The 24,147-nt window shown below is 35.6% G+C and overlaps 1 protein-coding gene across 2 annotated transcripts in view; it reads right to left on the minus strand.

The window, feature by feature from the left end:
• Window positions 1-24,147, minus strand: part of Mccc2 (methylcrotonyl-CoA carboxylase subunit 2) — a 72,853-nt gene that overhangs the window by 40,240 nt on the left and 8,466 nt on the right. For both annotated transcript variants that reach the window (XM_081743375.1, XM_081743374.1), the window contains exons 2-6: window positions 23,090-23,343; window positions 21,894-22,134; window positions 18,158-18,336; window positions 15,311-15,506; window positions 3,756-3,905 (exon numbers count right to left, since the gene is read on the minus strand). In XM_081743375.1, coding sequence (XP_081599501.1) covers window positions 3,756-3,905; window positions 15,311-15,506; window positions 18,158-18,336; window positions 21,894-22,134; window positions 23,090-23,328 — 1,005 coding nt within the window. In that variant the 5' untranslated portion in view covers window positions 23,329-23,343. The remainder of the gene's footprint in view (window positions 1-3,755; window positions 3,906-15,310; window positions 15,507-18,157; window positions 18,337-21,893; window positions 22,135-23,089; window positions 23,344-24,147) is intronic.

Genomic DNA, 24,147 nt, shown 5'->3' on the forward strand with positions numbered 1-24,147 from the left:
ATAACAAAAGAATTTTGGAATAAACAGTCACACTCATTGTGGACTAATGAGGTTCTCCGGCAGTCACGTAGCGTAAGAAGTAATTAAGTGAACAAACAAGGCTGTTGCGGAGAACCTCAGGGTTTGGCTGACGAAATTAATAGAATATAAAAAGGTAAGGGAGAGGTCCAAGGATCATCTCGGAACAACCAACGGATCTCTCAGCAACCAACCAGGATCTGCAATAACATGGGTGGTTCACCAGTATACTTAATGTAAGTTGTATTTCTCATTTTAACGACTTGCTGTCATTCATATAAGGCTCTTAGCTGGACGAATGGTCTCCTGCGAGAGAACATAATCTAAATTTGTAATTGTAACATCTAATTCATGTAAAATAAAGTCTTGCTTGTTGTAAAAAGGAAATTATTCTGTTAATTGTCATCTGACAGGCAAGAGACCACTAACTACCGTAATATTTTAACACGGTAGTAAGTGATCTCTTGCCTGTCAGATGACAATTAACAGAATAATTTCCTTTTTACAACAAGCAAGACTTTATTTTACATGAATTAGATGTTACAATTACAAATTTAAATTATATTCTCTCGCAGGAGACCATTCGTCCAGCTAAGAGCCTTATATGAATGACAGCAAGTCGTTAAAATGAGAAATACAACTTACATTAAGTATACTGGTGAACCACCCATGTTATTGCAGATCCTGGTTGGTTGTTGAGAGATCCGTTGGTTGTTCCGAGATGATCCTTGGACCTCTCCCTTACCTTTTTATATTGTATTAGTTTCGTCAGCCAAACCCTGAGGTTCTCCGCAACAGCCTTGTTTGTTCACTTAATTACTTCTTACGCTACGTGACTGCCGGAGAACCTCATTAGTCCACAATGAGTGTGACTGTTTATTCCAAAATTCTTTTGTTATCTTAACTTAGGTACACATATTTTTTAATACCAGAAAATAATGTCAAAAAAGTCCCTTTTGATATATTCTTTTTTAAAACCATTTAGCTAACTTCTTTCTTTTCTTTTTTTTTTTTCACTCATATAATAGTTTCATTACAATACATACAGTGGCGGTGATTAGACGATAAAAGTGTTGGGGGGGGAGACATGATCTGAATATTTGTGTATCAATGTTAGTTTCCCTGATTGATTTTAACACTGTTTGACGAAAAGTTGTATAATTAATAGGATACTTTTCATGTAAAATACCGTATATCGTATTTCATATTTTATTAAGTAAATTGACAAAACAACGCAAGTAGGTATCAGCCCTTTGTACTCTTAAACAACGAAGATCTAAGAAGAGATTTGATTCCTTGCTCCTGAACATCTTAAAATTCTGTCTGATAAATTGTGTGATTTGGCCAGTGGCCAGTGGTCACTATTTGGTACCAAAATGTTCACCATCCTCTTAGGTATTGATCAACACCAACATCATCTCTCTATGACTTACCGTTCCCAAGATATTGGTACCAAAAGTTCTGTTTTCGGGAGAGTCAAGAAGCCATATCTCGGGAACCGTTAGTCATAGACAGATTATATTGGTATTGATCAATACCTAAAAGGATGGTAAACATTTTGTTAACAAGTAGTAATCGGTGACCACTGGTTATTTCTTCATTTTCAATACATACATATATATATATATATATATATATATATATATATATATATATATATATATATATATATATATATATATACGGTGACAAAAAGTGACAGCTCAATATAGCTAATTCTACAGATTCCCTCCCTAATAGGCAGGTTACAAATACCGGTATGTAAATGTGTTATCTATTGAATTTAATCAAATACATTTAACATACAATTTCATACAAATTTCGAAAAAAAAATAAATAATTCTTTTTAAGTTCGTTCTGGCAATGCTCTTTCAGCATTCTCAACTATTTCTTTCTTGTTTTCTGTTCAAAGAAAAAAGCCAAAGAAAAGGGCTTTGCTGGGTCTACTAAAAAGGCATTGTTGTGTCTGCTAGTTAAAAAGGAAACATTTTTTCTTTCACCACCAATTTGTAACTGCGGAATATCATAAATGCTATCGGCAAATAGGTAGAAATTGATTCTTACTACTCTCTTTTTAATCAATATTCCTTACTATTAGAAAGAAGAAAAGACGTTTTAGGAATTGTTGATTTGTGTGGAATTAAAGAATAACTTGTGAAAGACTTTTCTTGTTTTCCGAAATCTTCTCTCGATTAGTTTCAAAGTGGCTGACTAATATCGAGATCTCGTAAGAAATGAAAGTACGCTGGAGTTATTGCGCTCCAAAAGGTTCATCTTTGGGCAATTAAAACGCAATTCATGTAGCTTTCTTAACTCCACGGGAAGACAAATAACCAATAGTACTCACGCCACGGCAAATATTATATGGCACCATTTTTTCTATGAACCGATAATACGTACAAACACTTTACATTTCCAAATGAAACTATATACATTAAGGAGTTACTTCAAAAGAGTGGGAGCAACTGCCTCCCTGCCCCCTAATCGCCACCCCTACATATATATAATGCAAACGGATACTACCATTACAAACTTGTATTGTTTAAAAAATTATGCGTTGCTGTGTATTCCATAAAAAAATAAGAGAGTTCTTTAAGCGAAGTCGAAAATGATAAAACTATTTAACTTTAGAACTAATTGTTTTTAACCAGTAAGTATGAGAAAATAAGACAAAATGAACGTCTTGTGGGTTTCTTCCAGTGGCAGATCTAGGCCAGGGCCGGGGGGCCTAGGACTCCCAGTTTTGTCTGTGACAAAATAGTATAAGCTATTACTATTTATGTATTTTGAAAGTTTATATATACCTATCATAGTCTGGGTACTGGCTGTCCCCCCAGTTTTTACCATACCTTCTAGATCCGCCACTGGTTTCTTCCATAGCATTTTCTCGTTTGGGACTCAAATGACGGGTCTGCTATCCTGACCATGGGCGCCCGAAGGGAAAAGGCAGGGTGGGTCTGGATCCCCCTGGTTCACGAAAATATATACATAATATAGCAAACACCGTATATTCAATACCAGACGTAATATAGCAACCATGGAATGGGTCCTCCCTAGAAAATTTTCTTCGGGCGCCCATGATCCTGACTGAGAAACTTTGGCTTTTCTTTACCAGTAGCCCCCTGATATGGAGGGGCTAAAAATATCAGTTGAGTAGTAGTAGTGCAAATCAAGGCGTACACATGTATAAAGAAATCGGTTGTACAATTGATAATAATTTAGATCAACTTTAAGTCTAAAAGAGATTGATGAAATATAAGCGTCACAGTTAATATTAAACAAACTGAAAATAGTTCGGAAATTGTATCGGTAAATATCGGTGTCCATTTGCCGATACCGATACTTTCAAAAGTGGCCGATATCACCGATACCGATATATCGCTACATCCCTAACATATTCACTCACAATATAGCCGAAAATCCACAAAATATCAGAGCACCAGCTTTCTCCTTACCCCTCTATATCTTCGGAACGGTTAAGATCGAGGGTTTTTACCCTCTAATGGGTTTAATTGTACATAGAAACACTTCGTTTGCGCATAAACTCGTCTACAATTTCGTCTCACACTTGAATCGGTTTCCTTGTTAGAGCCTTACATGATACTGTCTGTAATATCATGAATCCCTTCCATGAAACCTTTATCATTCACCATAGTTTGAGAATTTTCTTGCACTCAAAGTAGTTAAACAGACGCTATATTAAATGTCTCTCAATTTCTAAAGAAAAAAAATGTTACCTTCAGTGCAGACTCAGAGAAGAGTACTCCATTATTTCCTATTATTCCCACAGGATAACCATACAATCTTGCAAACCCAGTAACTAATGTATCTCCGTACTTGGCTTTGAATTCATCAAATTTTGATCCGTCTACAAATCTTGCAATTACCTGAAAAACATGAAGGGAAAATTTATATAATAGTGATGGAAATAAAAATTAAAATAAAAATATATACAAGTACTTTGCTAGGATCAGTAACAAGGTTGCACTCTTAAAATAGAACCACTCTTAACTTTTAAAATTACAGAAAACTTTCAAGATTGGTGCAGATGTATTATACGGCAACATATTTGAGGTTTTTTGTAAAATCTTTAAAGTTGTCAATGAATACTGGACAAGAACTACGAGTCGCGTTCAAGTACGTCAGTGCATGCATTCCCAATAGCAATTTTACTAGCTCCCTTAACCTATACCCCATAGCTTCTCTATTCAAACAGCCATGAGAACAAGAACTCTTGTACCACAGAACTGAAGCACATTCACTTTTACTGTTTAAGGAGTGAGTATTGCACTACACAATTTTCGGTATAAAGAAAACAAAAACATATTTGATAGAATACCGATCTTAGCGGGATATTCTGTGCCAAATTAATCAGAAAAGAATTGTTGTTATTGAGGTGTAATGTAAGAGTTACTCAACAATTAATCTTCATTAGGTGTTTGAGTACATATTTGAAGTTCAATTGAAAATCACAGATATTTATTTGAGATTCAATTTAAATTGTTATCACCCAATTTAGTTATTTTCTGATCTAACTTCGTAACTGAGAAATGAGTTTCTAAAAAAGATTCATAGGTATTACTTACGAGGCATGAGTATACCTTATTAGCTAAGAAATGACAATTTCCGTACCTAATCATCCTCAGAATATTTTACATATTTTTGCAGTGTACGTAACCTGTGCTTATGTATGAAATATAATATCACCCAGATGCCCTCTACGACTGTGCAGGTACACCCTCGTTCTTTCGATGAAATTTTTCGCAACTTTTCGGCATACTTGCTCCTCTAGTTCTGAAATTACACGATGAATCACGGCCTTGGACGTGATCATGGTTTATTGGCGTACACACAAGATTTCAAATACTCCCACAGAAAGAAATCACAAGAACTGGGGGCCAATTCCCGTCATCATTGCGAGAAATCAACCGGCAGGGAATATCTCTGGCAACAAGTCCATACAGTTCCTACCCGTACAGAAAACAAATGACGAACGTTCCGTGACTATTAACCACAAAAACAACAGATGAAAATCGTGTAACATTCAGTGCTGCCAAGTTACATGAACATAAATTATGGGCATTTCAAAAGTTGTGTTTTTTATGGAAGACCCTTTAGTTCCAAGGTATCGGGATGGGTCTGCTCCAACACCTAATTTAGCAAGTATGTATCGTTGCCTCATATGTACAACATGGACTGCGCATTGGATGGAACAGTTTGAATTCATTAGCTGATTGTACTCTGGAAAAAGTCTAGCCATCAATATATGCTTATTATTATTATTTTAAATTAGTTTGTTTCACCAAGGTTATAGTTTTGCGCTGGATCTGGACATGTGGTCCCATAAGGAATCAAACCCGAATCTCCCGTGCCAATATCAAGTAATCTCTAAGACATATCGGGACAGAACTAAACTACTTTCTTGATATGCCACCAGACACCCACGCCCTACATTTATACTTAGAGAGTTTTAGTCCCTCTTCAACTGTAAGGAGTATGGCAAACCCGGTGGATATCAGAATCAAGTTTCGGGTTGCAGAGATTGTCAGAACCACGGAAGTTCTTATAAGTAAAGGATTATGATTGCATTAACAACGTAGTGATAAATACTATATATTCTTACAACTAAATTCACCTATCAAAAGTAAACTCTTTTACTTAAAATTTGTATTATTATTATTATTATTAATTGGATTTTAATTAAAAAATTATTTTCTTTTAAATGGCCATTTTTCAATTTTCATATTGAATAGAGAAGCAAATTCCGCAGTTGCAAGTACGGTATTAATATTAATATGCAACACCAATTTTTGGAACAAGTGACAATCCCGACATACCCTCTTCTTGTGGCTCTTTTGATTTTCTAATGTGATCTTTAATTCGAGTATTGAGATTGCGCTTGGTTTCATCTATATATGAAAATGAAATTTTAAATGAAATCTTTAAGTTTTACATCCCACGATTATGCCGGTTAGGCTAAAGGAGACGATGATGATGGGAGATGAAAAAAATGGTGGAATGGAGAAAGTGGGAGGAAACGGGAGAACCCTGGGAAAACCCACGATCACGGTGTTTGTCCACCACATAGTCCACACGGCATCTATATATGAAGAGAGACATTCACACTGAGCACAATGAATACTTGACCTATCTATTTGATCAACAAAATAACTTTTAAAACTGGTGAGATGTTTTCTAGTAAACTTTTCGGGGGGGGGATACTGGAAGCAGATATGTTATGCTTTGGCATAATACGTTGAACTTTTGTCGATAATTGTGGAATGTAAGGAATTTCTATCTAAGTTTATGTTTCTTTGGGAATAACTTTATTAGGAGCTTGCACCAATCTACGTGTTTGATTAAACAATTTTTGTAAGGTAGGTAACTTATAACCGTTCTTTTGTCCTATTTGATATAAAAACTGTACAGGGTGTATCAAAAAGGACTTTTCAATTTTGAAAACTCATACTGATTTATTTACATTGCTTGCAGACATGATTTTGGTGTCATTTTCTAGCAAAATACATCAAGCTTTTTTTTTTTTTTTTTTTTTTTTTTTAACCTTATACCTAAACAGATTCAATGTGGCTTCCTTTGGTGATGTGGTACACATCCAATCTGAAGTCGAATTTTTGAAAACTCGCTGCAACATGTCACGTGTGCCTTGTTCAATTGGGAAGTAGATCGTAGTTCTGAGCTCAGGTGGAGAAGCCTGAAAGGATAGAACAAACACGGTATCCTTGATGAATCCCCAAAAGAAGAAATTAAGAGGTGTCAGGTGCGGTGAATATGGGGACCATGCAATTGGTCGATCAATTTACCTGGAAAGCGGATATTTAGGAAATCTCGGACATCGGACAGGTAGTGCGGCGGTACACTACCTTGCATAAAGTGTACGTTGCGTTCTTGGTCATTAGCATCAAACTGTGGGTTTGAAAGTTTTTCCGGCATATCTACGTAACTTATACCGGTGATAGTGTTCCCTTGGAAAAAGAAAGGTCCGTAAACTTTGTTCTTGCTGATTGCACTAAACACGTTCAATTTTGGGCTGTCACGTGCATATTCCAAGGATTTTCGTGGATTTTCACTGCCCAAATCCTACAATGATGTTTATTAACTGTACCAGTCAACTGAAAAGTCGCCTCATCACTAAAAATAATCTTTTCAATGAAATTTCATCTTCATCCAACCGATGTAGCATCTCCACACAAAATTCCTTACGAGCAATTCTATCAGTGTCTTTTAATTCTTGCACCATTTGTTATTTGTATGGTTTGAGACACAACCGTTTTCTCAACACACGTCAAACTGTCATGTGTGGGACGCTCAGCTGTCGAGACGCACGCAGGATTAATTTTGTAAGACTGTTCACAAAGCTTTGTCTCACTTGCTTTACAATGTCTTCAGACGTCCGGGACGAAAAGATTTGTTGTCACCGAATATCCAGTTTCAGTAAAACACTTATGCCACTGATAAAGAGTGGGCCTACTGGGAGCATCTTTACCATACTTTGTACGAAAATTATTTGCATAGTCTTCGCAGACTTGGATTCTTCAAACCAAAACACAGCTAGCACGCTTGGGACCAGTAAAGGCAGCCATCTTTACTGAAACTGGATGGCTACCACTGTCGCTATCGCTTGCGGTGGCTTGTTTCTGAACTACTGTACTATGTGAGTCGAAACTTGATGTATTTTGCTAAAAATAACACCAAAACCATGTCTGTAAGATAAATGAATTAATCAGTATGTGTTTTCAGAGTTATAAAATCCTTTTTGGTACACGCTGTATTTCATCATTGAGAACACTTGGATGATCACAAATTAGTAATGCCTTACGAAAGAAATTCTCTCAAATATTGTGCCTTGTACAGTGGCGGATGAGCTGACTGTTGATGTATGTAAGCAGTGACTGCAGTGGGTTTTCGATATACTTTTGTTATAAATTTATTGTGCGATCAGGCAATCAATAAATTCAAAAAGAGAAGACAGTTATCAGATTCATGCTCGAGAGAGAACTTCAGCCAAAGATGCTGATTTTTGAACTGTTGAAATATTTCTAAAAGAGTATTTTATCACATACAAATGGTAAAATATCATCGGCATAAAGATAATATCTAATATACTTAAATATATCCTGTTGTAAAACAGATGTTTCTATGTAATTTAAAACGATGTTGGATAGTATCGGGCACAGTGTGTACCCCATGGCTAGACCATAATTCTGGGTAAAGCAATGATTTTCAAATTGAAATACATTGGTTGTTAAACAGACCTCAAATAGTTGTAATAAAAAAAATGAGTTTCATAGGCAGACGTAACATTTTGTAATAACCAAGAGCATGTGATATTTAATAGTAAGTTCCAACGGTATGGACGGATACATATCAACAACGTCTATGGATGCAAGCAAAATATCATTAGCATTTACAAGTGATGTCAACTGTTGTTTAACGTCAAGGCTATTTTTTTTACAACATATCTCAAATCACTGTTGAAAGGTTTATTATTTATTTTTTTACAGCCATTTGGATAATAAGTTGGATGGTTGAAACCTAACATGATCGGATGAAGGGGAATGTCGGGCTTGTGCACTTTCGAAAGGTCATTAATAATAGGGAGCATTTCTGTCTTTTGTTGAGTTAAAACAGTTTATGAAACATTTTGCTGCTCTATCATTTTATAGTTGCTAGAATCACATACTTTTGTTTCTTGAAATATTTATCTATTCATACGAAAAAGACATTCTTTTTGCCAGGAGCAATCTAAAGAGCCTCGAAGGGGTGGAAAGATCACCAAATGTTTATGTCTGCAATTTCTGGAAAAGAATCCTTGTATGCCACGTCAGTGTCACAATATTAACTCAAATGGGTCATGAAATAAGAGTCTAGGACATATCTGTAACACGAAGAGAATAATAATAATAATGATGCGTACAAAATACCTGATATTACAGAATATTATAGACAGATGGATGGGTTCGTGTATGGGTTAAATTCATTCTCCTGAGAAACATATTCAATTCGCACATTGGTTGCAGCATGTTTTGTACAGCTTTATACACCCCATAAAACTGTTGCTTCTCATTGTAACAACCGTTAATTTGAACGAACCTCCTCATTAAAACCAACTTTACTGGTATCGGACATGTTCCTGGCAAAACCAACAAACAACTGAGAAAAAACTCTACCATTTTCCAGGGATATTGATAATAATATTGACGCATTCATACTTACTTCAATATTATTATCAATATTCTTCAGCAAGTCACACACAGTATTGACGATTTGAATTCAAGATTTTCAGATTTTGTTCAATACTGCACGTCAATCCGTCAATATCGTGGTGCTACTTTCATTAACGTTAATCAAAAAATTCTAAATATTCTGTTGTCAATAATATGTGGGGTCCCCGTAACAGTTAGATCCATCTTTACGGATGCAGAATAACACAGCTTCAATACTACATAAACGTCTTTTGGTGCTGGAGCTCCCAAAATTCGGATCTCTCTGAACAAAATTTTCTGGGTGTGCGCCTGTCCGTGCTACAGCATTACTTGGTATGAGTACATTTTTTGTCTTCAGTATCGAGCACAAGTTTTTTCAAAATGATTTACTTATTTGTAATTTTGCATGTTGTATATTTGCAATGTCATTTCAATGAGCAAGGAGAATAACCACCTGCTACAGTTGTTTCGAAAAAGAGACTGGAACCAGTACAGTCAAATAAAATAAAGAAAAAGAAAAATACCAAAAATGTACAAAAAATAAACGTAAAATTGCGAGGAAAAAATTCATTTGTTATTACTAAAACAAACAAGCTATTTAGATACATACGAGGTGTGTTGAAAAATTATCGAACCTTTGGTTGGGAAAAATACATTTATTCATTTGGAAATCCAAAACACTAATCCCCTTCAAAGTAGTCTACTTGGTAATGTACGCACTTCTCCCAGCGCTCCCGCTATTGTTGGAAACAGTTGTGGAATGCAATTTTTGGAATGGTGAGCAACTGTACCGTCGCATTTTGCATAATGTCGTGACTCAAATTGGGTCCCTTTTAATGGCATTTTCAGCTTGGAAAATAACCAAAAGTTACACGAAGCCATATCGGGTGAGTAGGAAGGCTCATGACACAGGAATGTTGTGTTTAGCGATGAAAACCTAAATCAAATTTCGCGGACAAAATTGAATATGCCGCTCCGATTGAATGGTTTCCGCTTGGGTATCGCCAAGCTTTGGACAAAATTTGATGCAATATCGCTGCTCAAGTTTTTCTGTCATTTTATAAAAAAAACTGAAATCCGACGACCGTTGACTACACGTCTTCACTCGTTGACTGACTGCCAGCGACTGACACTTTCTACGGACGGGAAAAGATTTACGACTGTGCATGAGTATCCCTCTAGATCTACACTGAAGAAAGATATCCCGCGATTCATTGGTTTACACGGGGAAAAAAATACGGTTCGATACTTTTTGAATGCACCTCGCATATTTGTCAGTCATTTGAAAGAATGTTTCATTTAAGAAATTCTTCCTGATAAATCAAAAAGTTACTATGAATTATAAAATTTATTACGTCTATGAAATGCACACATATTTCCTAAACAAAATTGCAACTTTCTTTAATGTATACCCTTGACCAGAAAACAATATAGAAAGAGTAACTGGAATATCCGTTCTTTGCACGAGAAGAATAGATTTATGCAAGATAATAGAAAGGTATAATTGAACCTCTTTTCTCTCATTTACGATGCATGCATTTAAATTGAAATGAAATTATAAAAACCCAGGCTAGACCCAAATGACAGCTACTTTCCAAAATTTATCTAAAACAGTTCAAACGTTTTCCCGTGGTAGCAGTGTTGGGTAAGTTACTTGTAAAAATGTAAGACGTTACAAGTCACTTTACTTTCTCTTAAAATGTAACGCGTTACTTTTAGGTCCGAAACTTTGAATATTGCAACGGAATTGAAAAAAAAAAAAAAAAAAAAAATGTAGGTTTGTGAGCATTTAAAATGAAGTGAGAGAGTGAATTAAATAGTTACCAGGTTCGTCGCTAGAGGTATCCTGTGATAGACTGTTTCTATATGCATTAAAGATATGGTGACATCTAGTGGCAAATTTAGGAACTTTTTGAACCGATGTGATACAGCTCAGCCTTGAGACAGGTGCATTTGCCCATATGAACTCATAGTGAATAGAACGGGAATATTGTTCTTGGGAAAAAAGGAGAGGTAGTTCTATTCTTCGTTTCGATGTGGTTTCTTGATGAACTGGAGTGATATGGTTTCGTAAGTTGTAATATAGTCCATATTAGCATAGAATAATGAGTAGTCTTTAATCATTATATTTTTTTAATTTTTCTTGTTTTTTTTTTCTTTCTTTCTTTTTGTTGTAGTTGACTTTGAGAATGCTTAGTTTGATTGGGGATATCTTATTATTTATGGCGATATGGGCTAGTAGTTATATATCAAATGAAATCAGGAAATTGGAATTAAATTCTCTTTTGGACAATTAATCCTTACAAAATTTATAACCTCAAAATTTGGTAAATTTACTCCTATGTTCAATAAAATGTATAGAAATGACACTGCATCGAATAGTGAACGTTTTCGGCGATATTTAAAGTGATATTTCTTCGTTATGGTTATGATTCTAGTTTGATATTTTTGTTGTTGTTGAAATATATATATTAAAATTTGTTAAAATAAATGTTATAGCTGAAACGTCCGTTTTGATATTGAAATCATATTTAACCTGCTTCCAACACATTTTTGCTGCAGTATAACCTTCTTGAACCTAATTAGAGTTTCCTCTAGTCTCTTTTTGAGGCCTCACGAGGAATTAAAAATAAAGTACTTGGGTTCACCCCCACGAAGTACGTTACAATATGTGAAAGTAAAAGTTATTACTTCAAGTTTCCGTACTACTATTACTACCGCTATTATTATTATTATTATTATTATTATTATTATTATTATTATTATTATTATTATTATTATTATTATTGCATGTTCCGAATCGCTTTATGTAAATGCAAGGACAAATTTTTACTTGACAACTTTATGAACATTTTCAAATGTAACTGATTAAAATGCCATTCTGCGTTACTCGTAGGGATGGGCACGAACAAGTTCGAGCGAGTTTTCTTCGAAACTCGAAACAAACATCTTTGAGCTCGACCCGAGAACTAGGCTCTAAAAATTTAATCCAACTCGACTCAAAATTCGGGTCAAGTTTCGAGTTGAGTCGAGCCAAATCCGGTGTGTAGTTTCGAGTACTCTCTTCAAGTACCTTAGATAGACAATATAATTATTATCAATGATACTACTACTACTACAACTTATATTATTAATATTAATTAATTAATTATAACAACACTGTATAAACATGAAAGATAGGTGGTTTGTATTTGAATATTGAAAATCTTTGATTGCCAACCTCGGTAGTCGTGAAGTCTAGGAGTCAAGGACATTGTTCTCGAGCTTCTGAATTCGGTTTGAGTGTCTAGGTTGAGTATTCGGGCACAAGCCAAACATTGTTAAAAGTTATAGGTCACTGACCAAATATCTTCAAAACTGCTCGGACCGGGTAAAGAATGTCAACGACTCGAGCAGCTCGGCTCACAGCTCATTCACTATCGACCCGAACCGAGAAGTGAGCCGAGCCAACAGCTCACCCAACCGACTCTGCTAGAGCCCTCGGCTCAGTTGAACCGAGCCGACCAGATGGCTCATCCCAATGGCTCGAGCCGATGGTTTACCCCATGCGAGCCGGCTCGAGCCATCGGCTCAGTTGTGCCGAGCCGAGCTGAGCATGTTATAAAATATCTGTCGTGGTCTCGCTATCGAGACCAGACGAGATGCAAGCAGTGTCTCCTCTCGTAAGCAACACTAAAAGTACCCCATATTACTGCTTAGCTTACATTTCTCATGGCTTTCGCTTTCCAGGGTAATCAGGCCATGATTTCAAAACGAGCGAGCCATTTATCAAACTAGACTCGACTCGAAACTCGACGACAAAAAAAGTGAATCGGCTCGGAACTCGACTCGAGAATATTACCCTTGACTTGACTCGAAACTCGACTTGAATTCGAGTCGAGTTTTGGCTTGACTCATGCCCATCCCTATGCGTTAGAAAAAATGGTTACTTATTATTATTCTGCTAAACTAATTATATAATAATAGCAATGTTATGTAAAATTAAAAATACAGAATATAGAGAAGCAATAACCTACAACTAATAAAATGAGAACACATGAACTGGGGATGAATCAAAACTTGCCAGTAACTCTAAAATTGATACATGCTTTTAATGCTAGTTGTTCCAATCAACGGGACTTTAAGATACGCAAACTGATCTAAAAGAACTCTAATATTACGTACCATCAACATTACATCAATAAAGTAAGCCTGCTCATCAGAACACAGTTTATCCATATTAACCCGTTACTGTATATCGTTAATTACGGGACCCTAGTTGTTGATAAATATTTCCCGCCGGGGCAGCACTTTACTTTTAAATTCTGTCCGACATCATCTTCAGCTTTTAAGCAAAAGTATTCTTTCAAATGTTCGAACAATAAAATATTTTCGTTTTCCATCTTTATAGAAACAACATCAATCAAAGTAAAATAGACTATCGGTACCATTGCACTCGTAGTTCAGTCACTGAATATATTGATTTGGAGCTGTCAAAATCTTCCGGGTGCTTGCAATCAGTACACGTGATTTTCCTGAGGCTGTACTCATCTTCCAAAAACAGCAAGTGGCACTATGATCGTATCTGTTTCTTTGTGTCGGTGACTGACTTTCGGTCACTGACATAGGTAGTTCATTTTCCATTGTTCCATTCTGAGAAATTCACTTACAGGGAAGAAACGTTTGTTTCCGATATATATATATATATATTGTAGTTACTCATCCGAAATGTAACGCGAAAAAAGTAAAGCAAACTAGGTAAGTTACTTGAAAATTTGTAACGCGTTACCGTTACAGTTACTTTGGAAAAATATAACGCGTTACTAGGAAACGTTACTTAAAGAGTAACGCGTTACTTGCGTTACGTTACTTCCTAAGACTGCGTGGTAGTGAGAAACATAGTGTCGGTATCATTTATATATTGAGACAAATATAGAAATATTGCCCGTTCTGCTCTCCTTCTTAAAAGCAGTTTTCGACAGCGCTGGGCACGTGCACTTACTTTTAATAAGGAGTTCATTTCAAGTTCCAAATCTTTAACACGAGACGTCGTGAGATATTCTAATTTTGCATACACTTTAAACCCCCTCCGTTCCCTTTACGATAAGCATCTCAATCAAAGCGACATGACAAAAATCTTGCTTCAATGTATACGCGGAGTAGCACAAGCTTTTTAGCATGGTCCTCATCGTTCTGCTCGTCGCTTACACATAACCCATAAAACCATTCAATGCATCCTTCATAAGGAGTACTAGTTCCCTCCATTCTAAAATTCAAGCAGAGCAACAACCTCTTCCTTGTGATTTGAATAAGCGGAGTGAATTTTGCTGTAACTCGTTGCGCATGATTTAAGAAATGCCGCAATTCCTTCATAGTGTGAGTTGATATGTGTAGAGCATATCCTTCAAATAGCACCCCAGGGGGAAGGGAACGCATGATGATAAAGCAGGCGAGCATGAAGGCCATTCAACATCTCCGAAACGAGAGATGATATATTGCGGAAACATCCCTCGGATGACTGCGATTGAACTCCATCTGGACATGGCCTCCAACTGAATATATATGTCACTTGTATATTTAGTTGGAGGCAGTGTCTAGATGGTCTATTTCTATTAGAGAATACGCAGTTACTCTGTTACAGAATAAAGGAAAAAGATTTTCCTCGAAAGCAAATCCTAGGATCGTAAGGATCTTGGTTCAACTTCTTGAAGTTCAAGACTGGGAGGTAGCCTAGGTTTCTGTGACCAGAAGTGTATGTAACATGATATCTATATATATATATATATATATATATATATATATATAAAGGAAAGTTTTCATAAATCCAAATCAATGGTTAACAGTCGTACTAAACTTTTCTTTTTTCCTTAGCAGCTTTAACAATATCATAGTTTTTTTTTTTTTCCTCTTCCTTTCACACATTCCTCTTATAATAAGCTTTAGGTCAATGCATTTTCTCTTAAGGATGAAAGCCCAAGACTTTTATAAAAGCAGGTGGCCGGATAATTTTGAAGACGACCGCGCATAACAGGCCTACGAGGCCAAACTTTTCGGGACTATATGTAAAGACTTGATTTTTTAAAACTTACTTCTTTAACATCGAATGTTTTTTTCAAGTTGTCTCCAACAATTCCATACAAATCGTCTGCTGGATATTTAGGTTCTTCGTACTCAGTTATTGTAACAGGAGGAACTTTCCGATAATTGAGATTCTTTATCACTCTTCTCGTTAAATGAATTGCATGATGGTCATCTATTGCATAATGGTCTGTTACTCCAGATTTGCTAATAATTAAAAAAGAAATGATTAAATTAAAATCATGTACACAAGTTAGTATTTCACTTGTAATTACAGAGTGATTTTTTTTATTTAGTGGATGGAATGCTTTCCCTAATAATTCTTTATACTCTAGTTTCTAATGATAAATGAGGATGAACGTAACTTACTATGATTGAAGGAGTACTCTTCCGCTATAACGAAAGTAATGCCTGTAGTCTTGATTAGCTGGGTGGCCACTTCACGTTTAAGTTCTTTATTTTTCGTCCTTAAGAAACAACAAAGGTTATTATTAACGTGGAGTTTGAATCCAATGCAGTTGGCAGGTGCACAGCCATAGTACAGGTCATCCCCACCACCCTACCTCCCCTCCAGGAGAGCTGCAAAACAGGATGTTACAATAATAGAGACTCCTCCCCCTAAAACAGAAAAAAAAATACTTTTTAGCTGAGAGAACTCATTCCTATCCTTGTAGCCGATGAAATATTAATCCATTCATTTTCTATCTGACGAAATTATAACTTATTTCGGCTTGAAAGAAAAAAAAATAGTTATTCGATTCACATTTCGTGATTTAAAAAAGTTTGAATAGTGGTTAATTGAACGGGGATACCGTGGTTAGAGCATTCGATTCCTGGCCGGTGCTTCCCAATTTTCGGCGTCCACCCAGCGTCGTGAGGCAATCTGGGGAGTCATGTGAATGAAAGACGTGACGGACACTAGGTCTAGGAACCTCCTAGTACAGGGCGTCGCAGCTCGCCGCTAGGCTGGACATAGTTCAGCCGGTCCCTGACAGATGGTGTTGGAGCGACTCAGCGCCGCGTGGTTTGTTTTTGGTTTTGTGTCGTGGTTAATTTTGTAGAAGGCTTTCCAATAATCTATATTTTTTACTTCAAAACGAGAGTAAAATATTCTAAAATTGGCTGAAATCAGTGACATAATTATCTATTAATCTCCAGCATTCGATGCTGATATTATCGTACATTTCCTTGAAAGTCTGTAACTAAAACCTCACTACTTTAAGTTCATAACTCTTCTACAGCGACGTAGTTGGTCTGAATCTCGCGGAACACAGAGTATTAATATAGTGTACTCAGATTAGATTTAATAATTAACAAGGGGCCGCGGTGGCTCAGTGGTAGAGCGTTCACCTCTGGTACCTGGAGTTCGTGATTCGATCCCAGCTCGCGCCAAGTGAACTTTGTGGTGGACAAACACTACGTGCGTGGGTTTTCTTGGGGTTCTCCCGTTTCCTCCCATTTCTTCATTCCACCACTTCATTCATTTCTTATTATCACCGTCTCCTTTACCTAGCCGGCATAACCACAGGGACGTAAAACTTAAAAGATTTCATTTTTTAATAATTAACAACCATCGTATACTAAAAACTGGTCATAGCCAGAATTTCAAATCACTGACAACACAAGTAAAAGACAGAGACCGGCAACCAATGAATGTCATTTCACTGCGATATAATTTCTCCACTTTATACGAACAATGAAAGTTTCTCCAAAAGTACAAATTTAGAAAGATACAAATGAACGTAGCACTGAAATAGCTCTACGAATTAGCTTGAGTCCTTCCCACGTATTGCTCAAAAACGTAATCCACAAAATAAATGCTAACGAGTATATAATTGTACATACACATTCTCTATGAAAAACAAACATGACTCATCGCATTAGCACGCATATATCTGACCTGCAACCAGTGACTTTATACACACCTTTTTGGCTAACTAGCACGGATACAAAACTATTAAATTAAACAAGTTAAGAATCAGTAATACTCATTCGTGGCCATTGCGTAACGTGCTTATTGTCCAGGATTTGATTCATAGTTAAGGGTGGGGATTAGTATTTGAAGACAAACGTGAGTAATGGTTTCGATGCTACGTTAAGCAAGAAGTCTCGTATCAAAGATCTACGTTAGATACCAGACAATTAATCAGTACCTCTGCAACCACGGAGAACAATGAATGATATTACATCATATTTTACTAGTAATGAATGAATACTTTCATTGCAGAGTCAGAATGTACAGTCTTGTTCAAAAAATCTTGGCCATTCGTCTCTGTTTAAATATTTATGTGCTCTTATCCATAAGCAGAAGTATATCAAACAAATGTGGGTATTTTTTTGCTGTCTTAGATCTTTATTTCAGGACAAAATACTGCGTTCTTCTATATATGGCAGCAACAATGAGTTGCTTAAAAAAAAAAAAGAAAAGAAAGAAAGAAAGAAAGAAAGAAAAAAGGTTGCCAGCAATTTTTAACAAGACTGTACACACGTACTTTCCTTGCAATAATTTTATATAACTCTTTTCTTAAAGGAATTTCCACACTCGTGCTCATGCTCTCTCTCCTTCATTCATAGAAGGAATCGCATTATTACTCTAAACAATACAGCTTTGAATATCTGTTGCTAGTGAAATTAACTGGTCTTTAAGGGCAACATCTTTTCAGGCACCATTTGAATTCTCATTTGATTGTCATATCGCAACAGATTATTAATGTAACAGATTGTTTATCATGGAAAAGCGCTTATTTATCTTACTTATATTCTTGCTACTTTGTCATCGTAGTGACATTGCATTGTTATAGATAGTTTCAGCCAATCACAAACTTTCATTCTTTTCTAGAACCACAAAGTTAATTTACCTGCAATGAAGATCAGCCCCTCCGAGATCTTCAGCTGATATTTCTTCTCCAGTGGCTGCCTTCACTAACGGTGGGCCTGCCAAAAATATAGTTCCTTGCTTCCTCACTATAATGCTTTCATCTGCCATGGCTGGGACATATGCTCCACCAGCAGTACAACTGCCCAATACAACGGCTATCTAAAAGGGAAATTAATTCTCAAACCATATCAAATACAGGGTTAAATAATAAACACAATTAAGAAATGTACGCCAATGCATTATTTTCAACATACATACAATTGAATGTTGTGATAAGGTAATACACGATATCAGCGTCATTCTTATGATGTAAACTTGTATGATTACTTTTAAGCTGCATATCTAAAGCTTCAACTTTCTGATCATTCTAATACTTAAGAACCAAGTGAACGTTCGAATAAACTTCCGGTTATTTTAATCACCTTCGTTCTACTCATCTGTGAAAAAAGCACAAAATATCATATGCCGTACTGAATGTTTCAACAGGAGATATCACAGTTGCGCATTTTTTACAAATTGAATACGTTTCTTCTATTAAAAAAGAAAAAAAAACTTCTAATAAAAGACGAGGTATCGTCAAAATTCACTGAAAATTAATACTACTAGGTTGTTACAAAATCAAGGCAGGATTCTACACTGCAATTTCAAACTGCCATAACTGACTTAAAATGTAGCAGAAAAATAGCACGATACCGTTATACAAACGATAAACAGGATTATTTACTCTTGTAACGTGTAGATGCCTGCGAGTCTCGAAGTGATAATGTCTTCAAAGAGGTCATGAGCATTGGCTTGGTTGTCCCTAGAAGGAGCTATCCAGTTGATAGAAAACGTCTCAATCAGTGGGCGAAAGGTCTGGCGAATATTATGGACGATGCAGTTTCGTATTCCAATCACTGTAAATTCTGCAACGCCATTTGTGGAAAATATTGTCGTGTAACATTACTGATCTTTTCTATTAAATACCGTCGGGCAAAGACGTAGTTTTAGTGTATTCCATCGATTTCCCAGTGTTACTTATCGGCCATATGATCTGCCTGCATCATTTCACTTACATTCGAGCACATAGTTATTATCATCTTTTTTAATGAGGCAACTGCTGTGTCAGAAAATGTTTAGGAGCAGAAGGGTAATCCAAATATTGCGCACATCTATTCCCATTCCATGTTACAGCATCATTGTACACGAGCAGAAATGCATGAGTAAAGCAAACTTCCAAACGCCCATTTAACTGATTCTCTTCAAATCGCGTGCTAGCCCCTTGTTCAACTGTTTTACCCTCCAAATGCCGTGCAACCGTCGAATCTACCTTCAATTCGTCATTAACAATAGAATTACGTTTGCAAACTTCTTTCTTCTAAACTGAAGCACCCACAACGGAATTTCAGAAAGCAATGTTGCGATGTGGAATTTTCCATGTTGCTTTTACCCGACATTTCATTAATGTTTAGAGCTGTTTGTGTGGCGCTGCATCTGATTTTAAATTCGTTGAAATCTGGCGCATCTTCTCAGACCTGAAGAAAGAAAAAACCGGAAACACAGAATATACTATATTTCGTATGATGTACGTAATTAGGAAGAACGTTGCTGTATACGCAACCACAGGCATAATGTTAGTTTCACGGTCTCATAAATTCTGCATTAATTTTGCAATAATAGCTTCAGCGATCATGTCACGATGCAGATGATTAATCAGAATAAAAGATTATGGAAGATCCGGCGAAATGAGAAACTAAGAAAGAACAAGATGTCTCGGGGAAACTTACAATACGATGTTGTCCACCACTAGGTCTCACAGCTGGCAACCGAACCAGGAACTTCCCATAACAGAAGTAATTGCTCTAACGACGGTCATCTTTCCCTTCTAGTCTTCATGTGAGTAAACCTAAATTTGTAACTAAAATCAGGTTAATAATCTAGTACCGCTTCCGTTTTCTAAACACATTAAAATGAACAACTGAATATCTACCAAGCAAGAAACACAATTGTTGAACCTCTGGACGATTTCCAAGTTTCATTTCTTCATCCATTGGTGTCCTTTCCGTTGTTTTATGGCTCTGTATGTTATATAATTATTTCAAGTGTTTCTATTACTTTGACGATGCGCATCGTAGTTCTTGATCCATAAGTTTTGGAAGATTACACGCTGGTCCTACATTTTATGCTTCCATGATTCTCATTAACAAATCATCAAGTTTAATTTCCTTAATTATATGGGCATACTGTAACCATACGTACATATATTTTAGAAAATAATCGAATATAAAATGCTAAAGTTTTCATTTTGTGCATGTATAATATGTATTTATGTGGAATAAGACAATACGCCAATGTACCTTCCATGTTCTTGTTATTTAGATTTATCACACTAGATGTAAACGTCAACTCCATAATATCTTTTTACTAGAGAAATACAGACATATTTTAAAATCGACCGAAAGCAACGCAATGCTGCCAAACAATGATTCCGAGTAAATAAATAAAAAAAAAATAAAAAAAAAAATCTTCCTGTTCTAGATAATCTCATGGTAATTTTGATACAAATGAGATTCGAAATAAATTAATTATCGTTCTCGATAGATAAAATTATTGATAATGTAATCCCATTATTTGCCTAAAATGCCTTTAAGCTCTACTTTGGCTCCTTCGTTCTAACGTAATACAATTCGAATAGGTAGCTTTCTACAACTCAAGATTTTATTTTACAGAAGAACTATTCTGTAAAATTTTTACTTCTTTTCTTTGTGAATCAGCAGATGATTGCAGACAGGGAACTGAAATCATACTCCTGAAGATAATAAGTTACTACGCAGATAGATGAGTAATTTCAGTCCTACCATTATGTTTTGAAGACTCAGAATATATGTTAGATGTATTGCTGTAGTTGTTAGTTGAAGTTGTGCGTTCCTTTACAGCATTGCGGTTATATGAGACGTAAACATACAGTTTGTGGTGGAATTCGAACCGTAATGTGTTCAAATTTCAATGTCTCCCTACGGGAGTCAAACCCGGACCCCATGCACCAATAGCGCGCTCCAGCACTACACCAGCGGAAAGGGAATGTGCTAAATATAGATGAATCGCATTGTGACGTAACTAAGGAAGAAATCACAAAGTGGAAAAGAAATCGAAGAAACTCAGACGCGAGTTTGTCTGCCACAAAATCATACATTGGATGGAATAGTATAAAACTTCTTGGTAGGTAGAGCTAGGTTTAATACAATTAGAGTTTGGAATTGACTTCTACGACCGGTTTATTCATAGAATTTTTATAACAATATATAGTATTTATAATTTGTAAGGTAAAAAATTTGTAGGTTTTGACAGGATTAGACGGCTGCGGACAAGATTTTGACAGATCTTTGCAGTAGGCTAAGTTAGGGAGAAACGAATAGCTAAGAGTTCTGAAGCAGACTAAAGGCTTTGAGGGTGGGTTACTCCTAGTGCTCAAGCAAGCAAAAAGAGGGAGACAAAAAAAAAGGTGCTTGTCTACTGGCTGCTGTTAGGAGTCTTAAAGCGGCACTGGCGTTACTGCTTTTTGTTATTATGTAATTTGTAAGAGGTGTTGTTTCCTACTTGTGGTAATTTCAGTGGTGTCTAGTACTCTGACGTAAATCCATGTGGTAATGTTTACTAACAGGAGTATATGACATTTTTTGTACACAGAAGCACGTGGTACATTACAACAGACACAATAAATACATGATATAACGCACCTGTGGTATGCCAAACGACGACATGTTTGCTTGATTATAAAATATCCTTCCAAAATGTTCTCTATCTGGAAATATATTCGCTTGATAGGGTAAATTAGCACCTCCAGAGTCCACTAGATATATGCAAGGTAGATGGTTCTCCTGAGCAATTTCTTGAGCTCGTAAGTGTTTCTTTACTGTAATAGGATAATAGGTTCCACCCTTCACAGTAGCATCGTTGGCAAAAATTACGCACTCTGTGCTGAAAGAAATGAAAGATAACAGCATTTAATTAATTATGTTTCGGTGTTTCTCTAATAATTTACCTCTGTACTTTATGAGAAGTTTTGTTATTATAATATATGAATCTCTTAAGATATAAAAATAAAAAAAAAAAAAAAAACTCTGAACTGTTGAAATATGCTTAAACGAATATTAATGTTGTTGTTCGAGGACATACTTTCACATAATTATGTTAAGAACTTTTATTATACTATTAATTGAAAAGGCATATTAATATAATTTAATAATAATAATAATAATAATAATAATAATAATAATAATAATAATAATAATAATAATAATAATAATAAGGATAAAAGAGAAAACATTGTACAAGACACAGGGAAGAATCCATTTGATGTGATGAGAATGGTAGTTTCTGCAGAGACATGGGTTAAGAAGTAAATATACAGAAAACTAAATACATGGAAATTCATCGCGATCGTAATACGGCAAATGATGAATGCGTTAAAATATCAAATACCGTAATATTTTTGGTAAAGTGGATACTTTCAAATATCTAGGATCAATATTAACAGACCAAAACCATCTTCACGAAGTAGTTAAATCTTGACTATACATATATATATACAGATTTTTCACACTTTGATACTCGTCCACAGTACGATTTCTTTGCGGACTCCAACAAGTAAAAATCTGATTTTAGAATTACCCAACTTTCTCTTTCTTTAAATTTAATCTTCTGTATATAGCGCACCACACTTTAATTATTTCTGGATACAACTTTCAATTCAGGGTTTTAACAAGACACTCAGCATCAGAATCAAACTTTCAATTTCGAAACTAAACGTAAACATCAAATTGTAATCCCACATCTCATTAGCCTACAAATTAATTAGCCGTGTCATTATCAATTACATTCAAATAAACCAACTTCCGATAATTTTATTTTCGATTATATTCAGCAAACTTACCCACATACTGAGCCTATTCCAGTAATTATCCCTCCAGCAGCAACTTCTTCTTTCCCATAAAGTTTGTAGCCTGCAAGCGGAGAGAGCTCAAGGAATGGAGAGCCAGGATCTAAGAGTAAATTTATTCTTTCTCTAGCGAGTAATTTTCCCCTTGAAGTATGTCGTTCCACTGCCTTTGTTCCTCCACCTTCCAATACATGATGAATGGTTGCCTTTAACTCTTTTACCAATTTCGACATTCGGGCATGATTATCCTGAAACAGAATTGCTAAAGTTAGGTTATAAATTATAACATGAATACAAACAATACATTCATTACAAATTTATTTCATTTAAAATGCAGCCATATCTAAATAGATGCCTTACTTTCATATTGGTGTTTGCTCTCCATAACTGTTTTCACAGTAGCCAAAAATTCTCTTACACAGGCTGAATTGATTTAAATCAGTCTGATTTAAATCACCTGATTTTTTAAATAAAAACCGTTGATTTAAATCAAATTCCAAAATAAAATAATTTAAAGTGAATATAAGTAAAATCCCGTTTCTGTTCTGTTATTTCGGTTACGGAAGTTAATAATCATAATACCATGAGACTCAAATTTACAGTATGTACAGCACAGTATGAAAACAAGTGTCATACACAGGATGATTAGGGAAAATCCCGTTTCGAACTGAGCAATCCTGCTTTCTTCTCTTCGTAATGTGTTTGGGTTTTTAAATCGTTAACTATTGCAACAGGGGAAATCACCATCGACATTTAAGATGAAAATTCTTTTGTGTGCGCGTCTGCTTGTTTGTTCCCAGATAATAGGGCGTATTTAGAGGCGTCCTATCCCCTCTCCGATTTTTTTTTAAGATTTATAACTTTAGGCGAAATTTAAGTACTTCGTACCTCAAGCTAGTTCCATTTTTTTTAAAATATGCCCCTAACAAATATCAGTAACTTTTGTGAAAAAAAATGTCATTTTGATAAACGTTGCTATACATTTTCCTTAATGCTTAACCTTTTAAATTATATTACCTATTTTTATTCTATTAAAAATCGAATCTTCATTA

This window comes from Thermobia domestica, chromosome 16, assembly GCF_964235325.1.
Source record: "Thermobia domestica chromosome 16, izTheDome1.hap1.1, whole genome shotgun sequence".
In the NCBI taxonomy this organism is placed as follows: Eukaryota; Metazoa; Arthropoda; class Insecta; order Zygentoma; family Lepismatidae; genus Thermobia; species Thermobia domestica.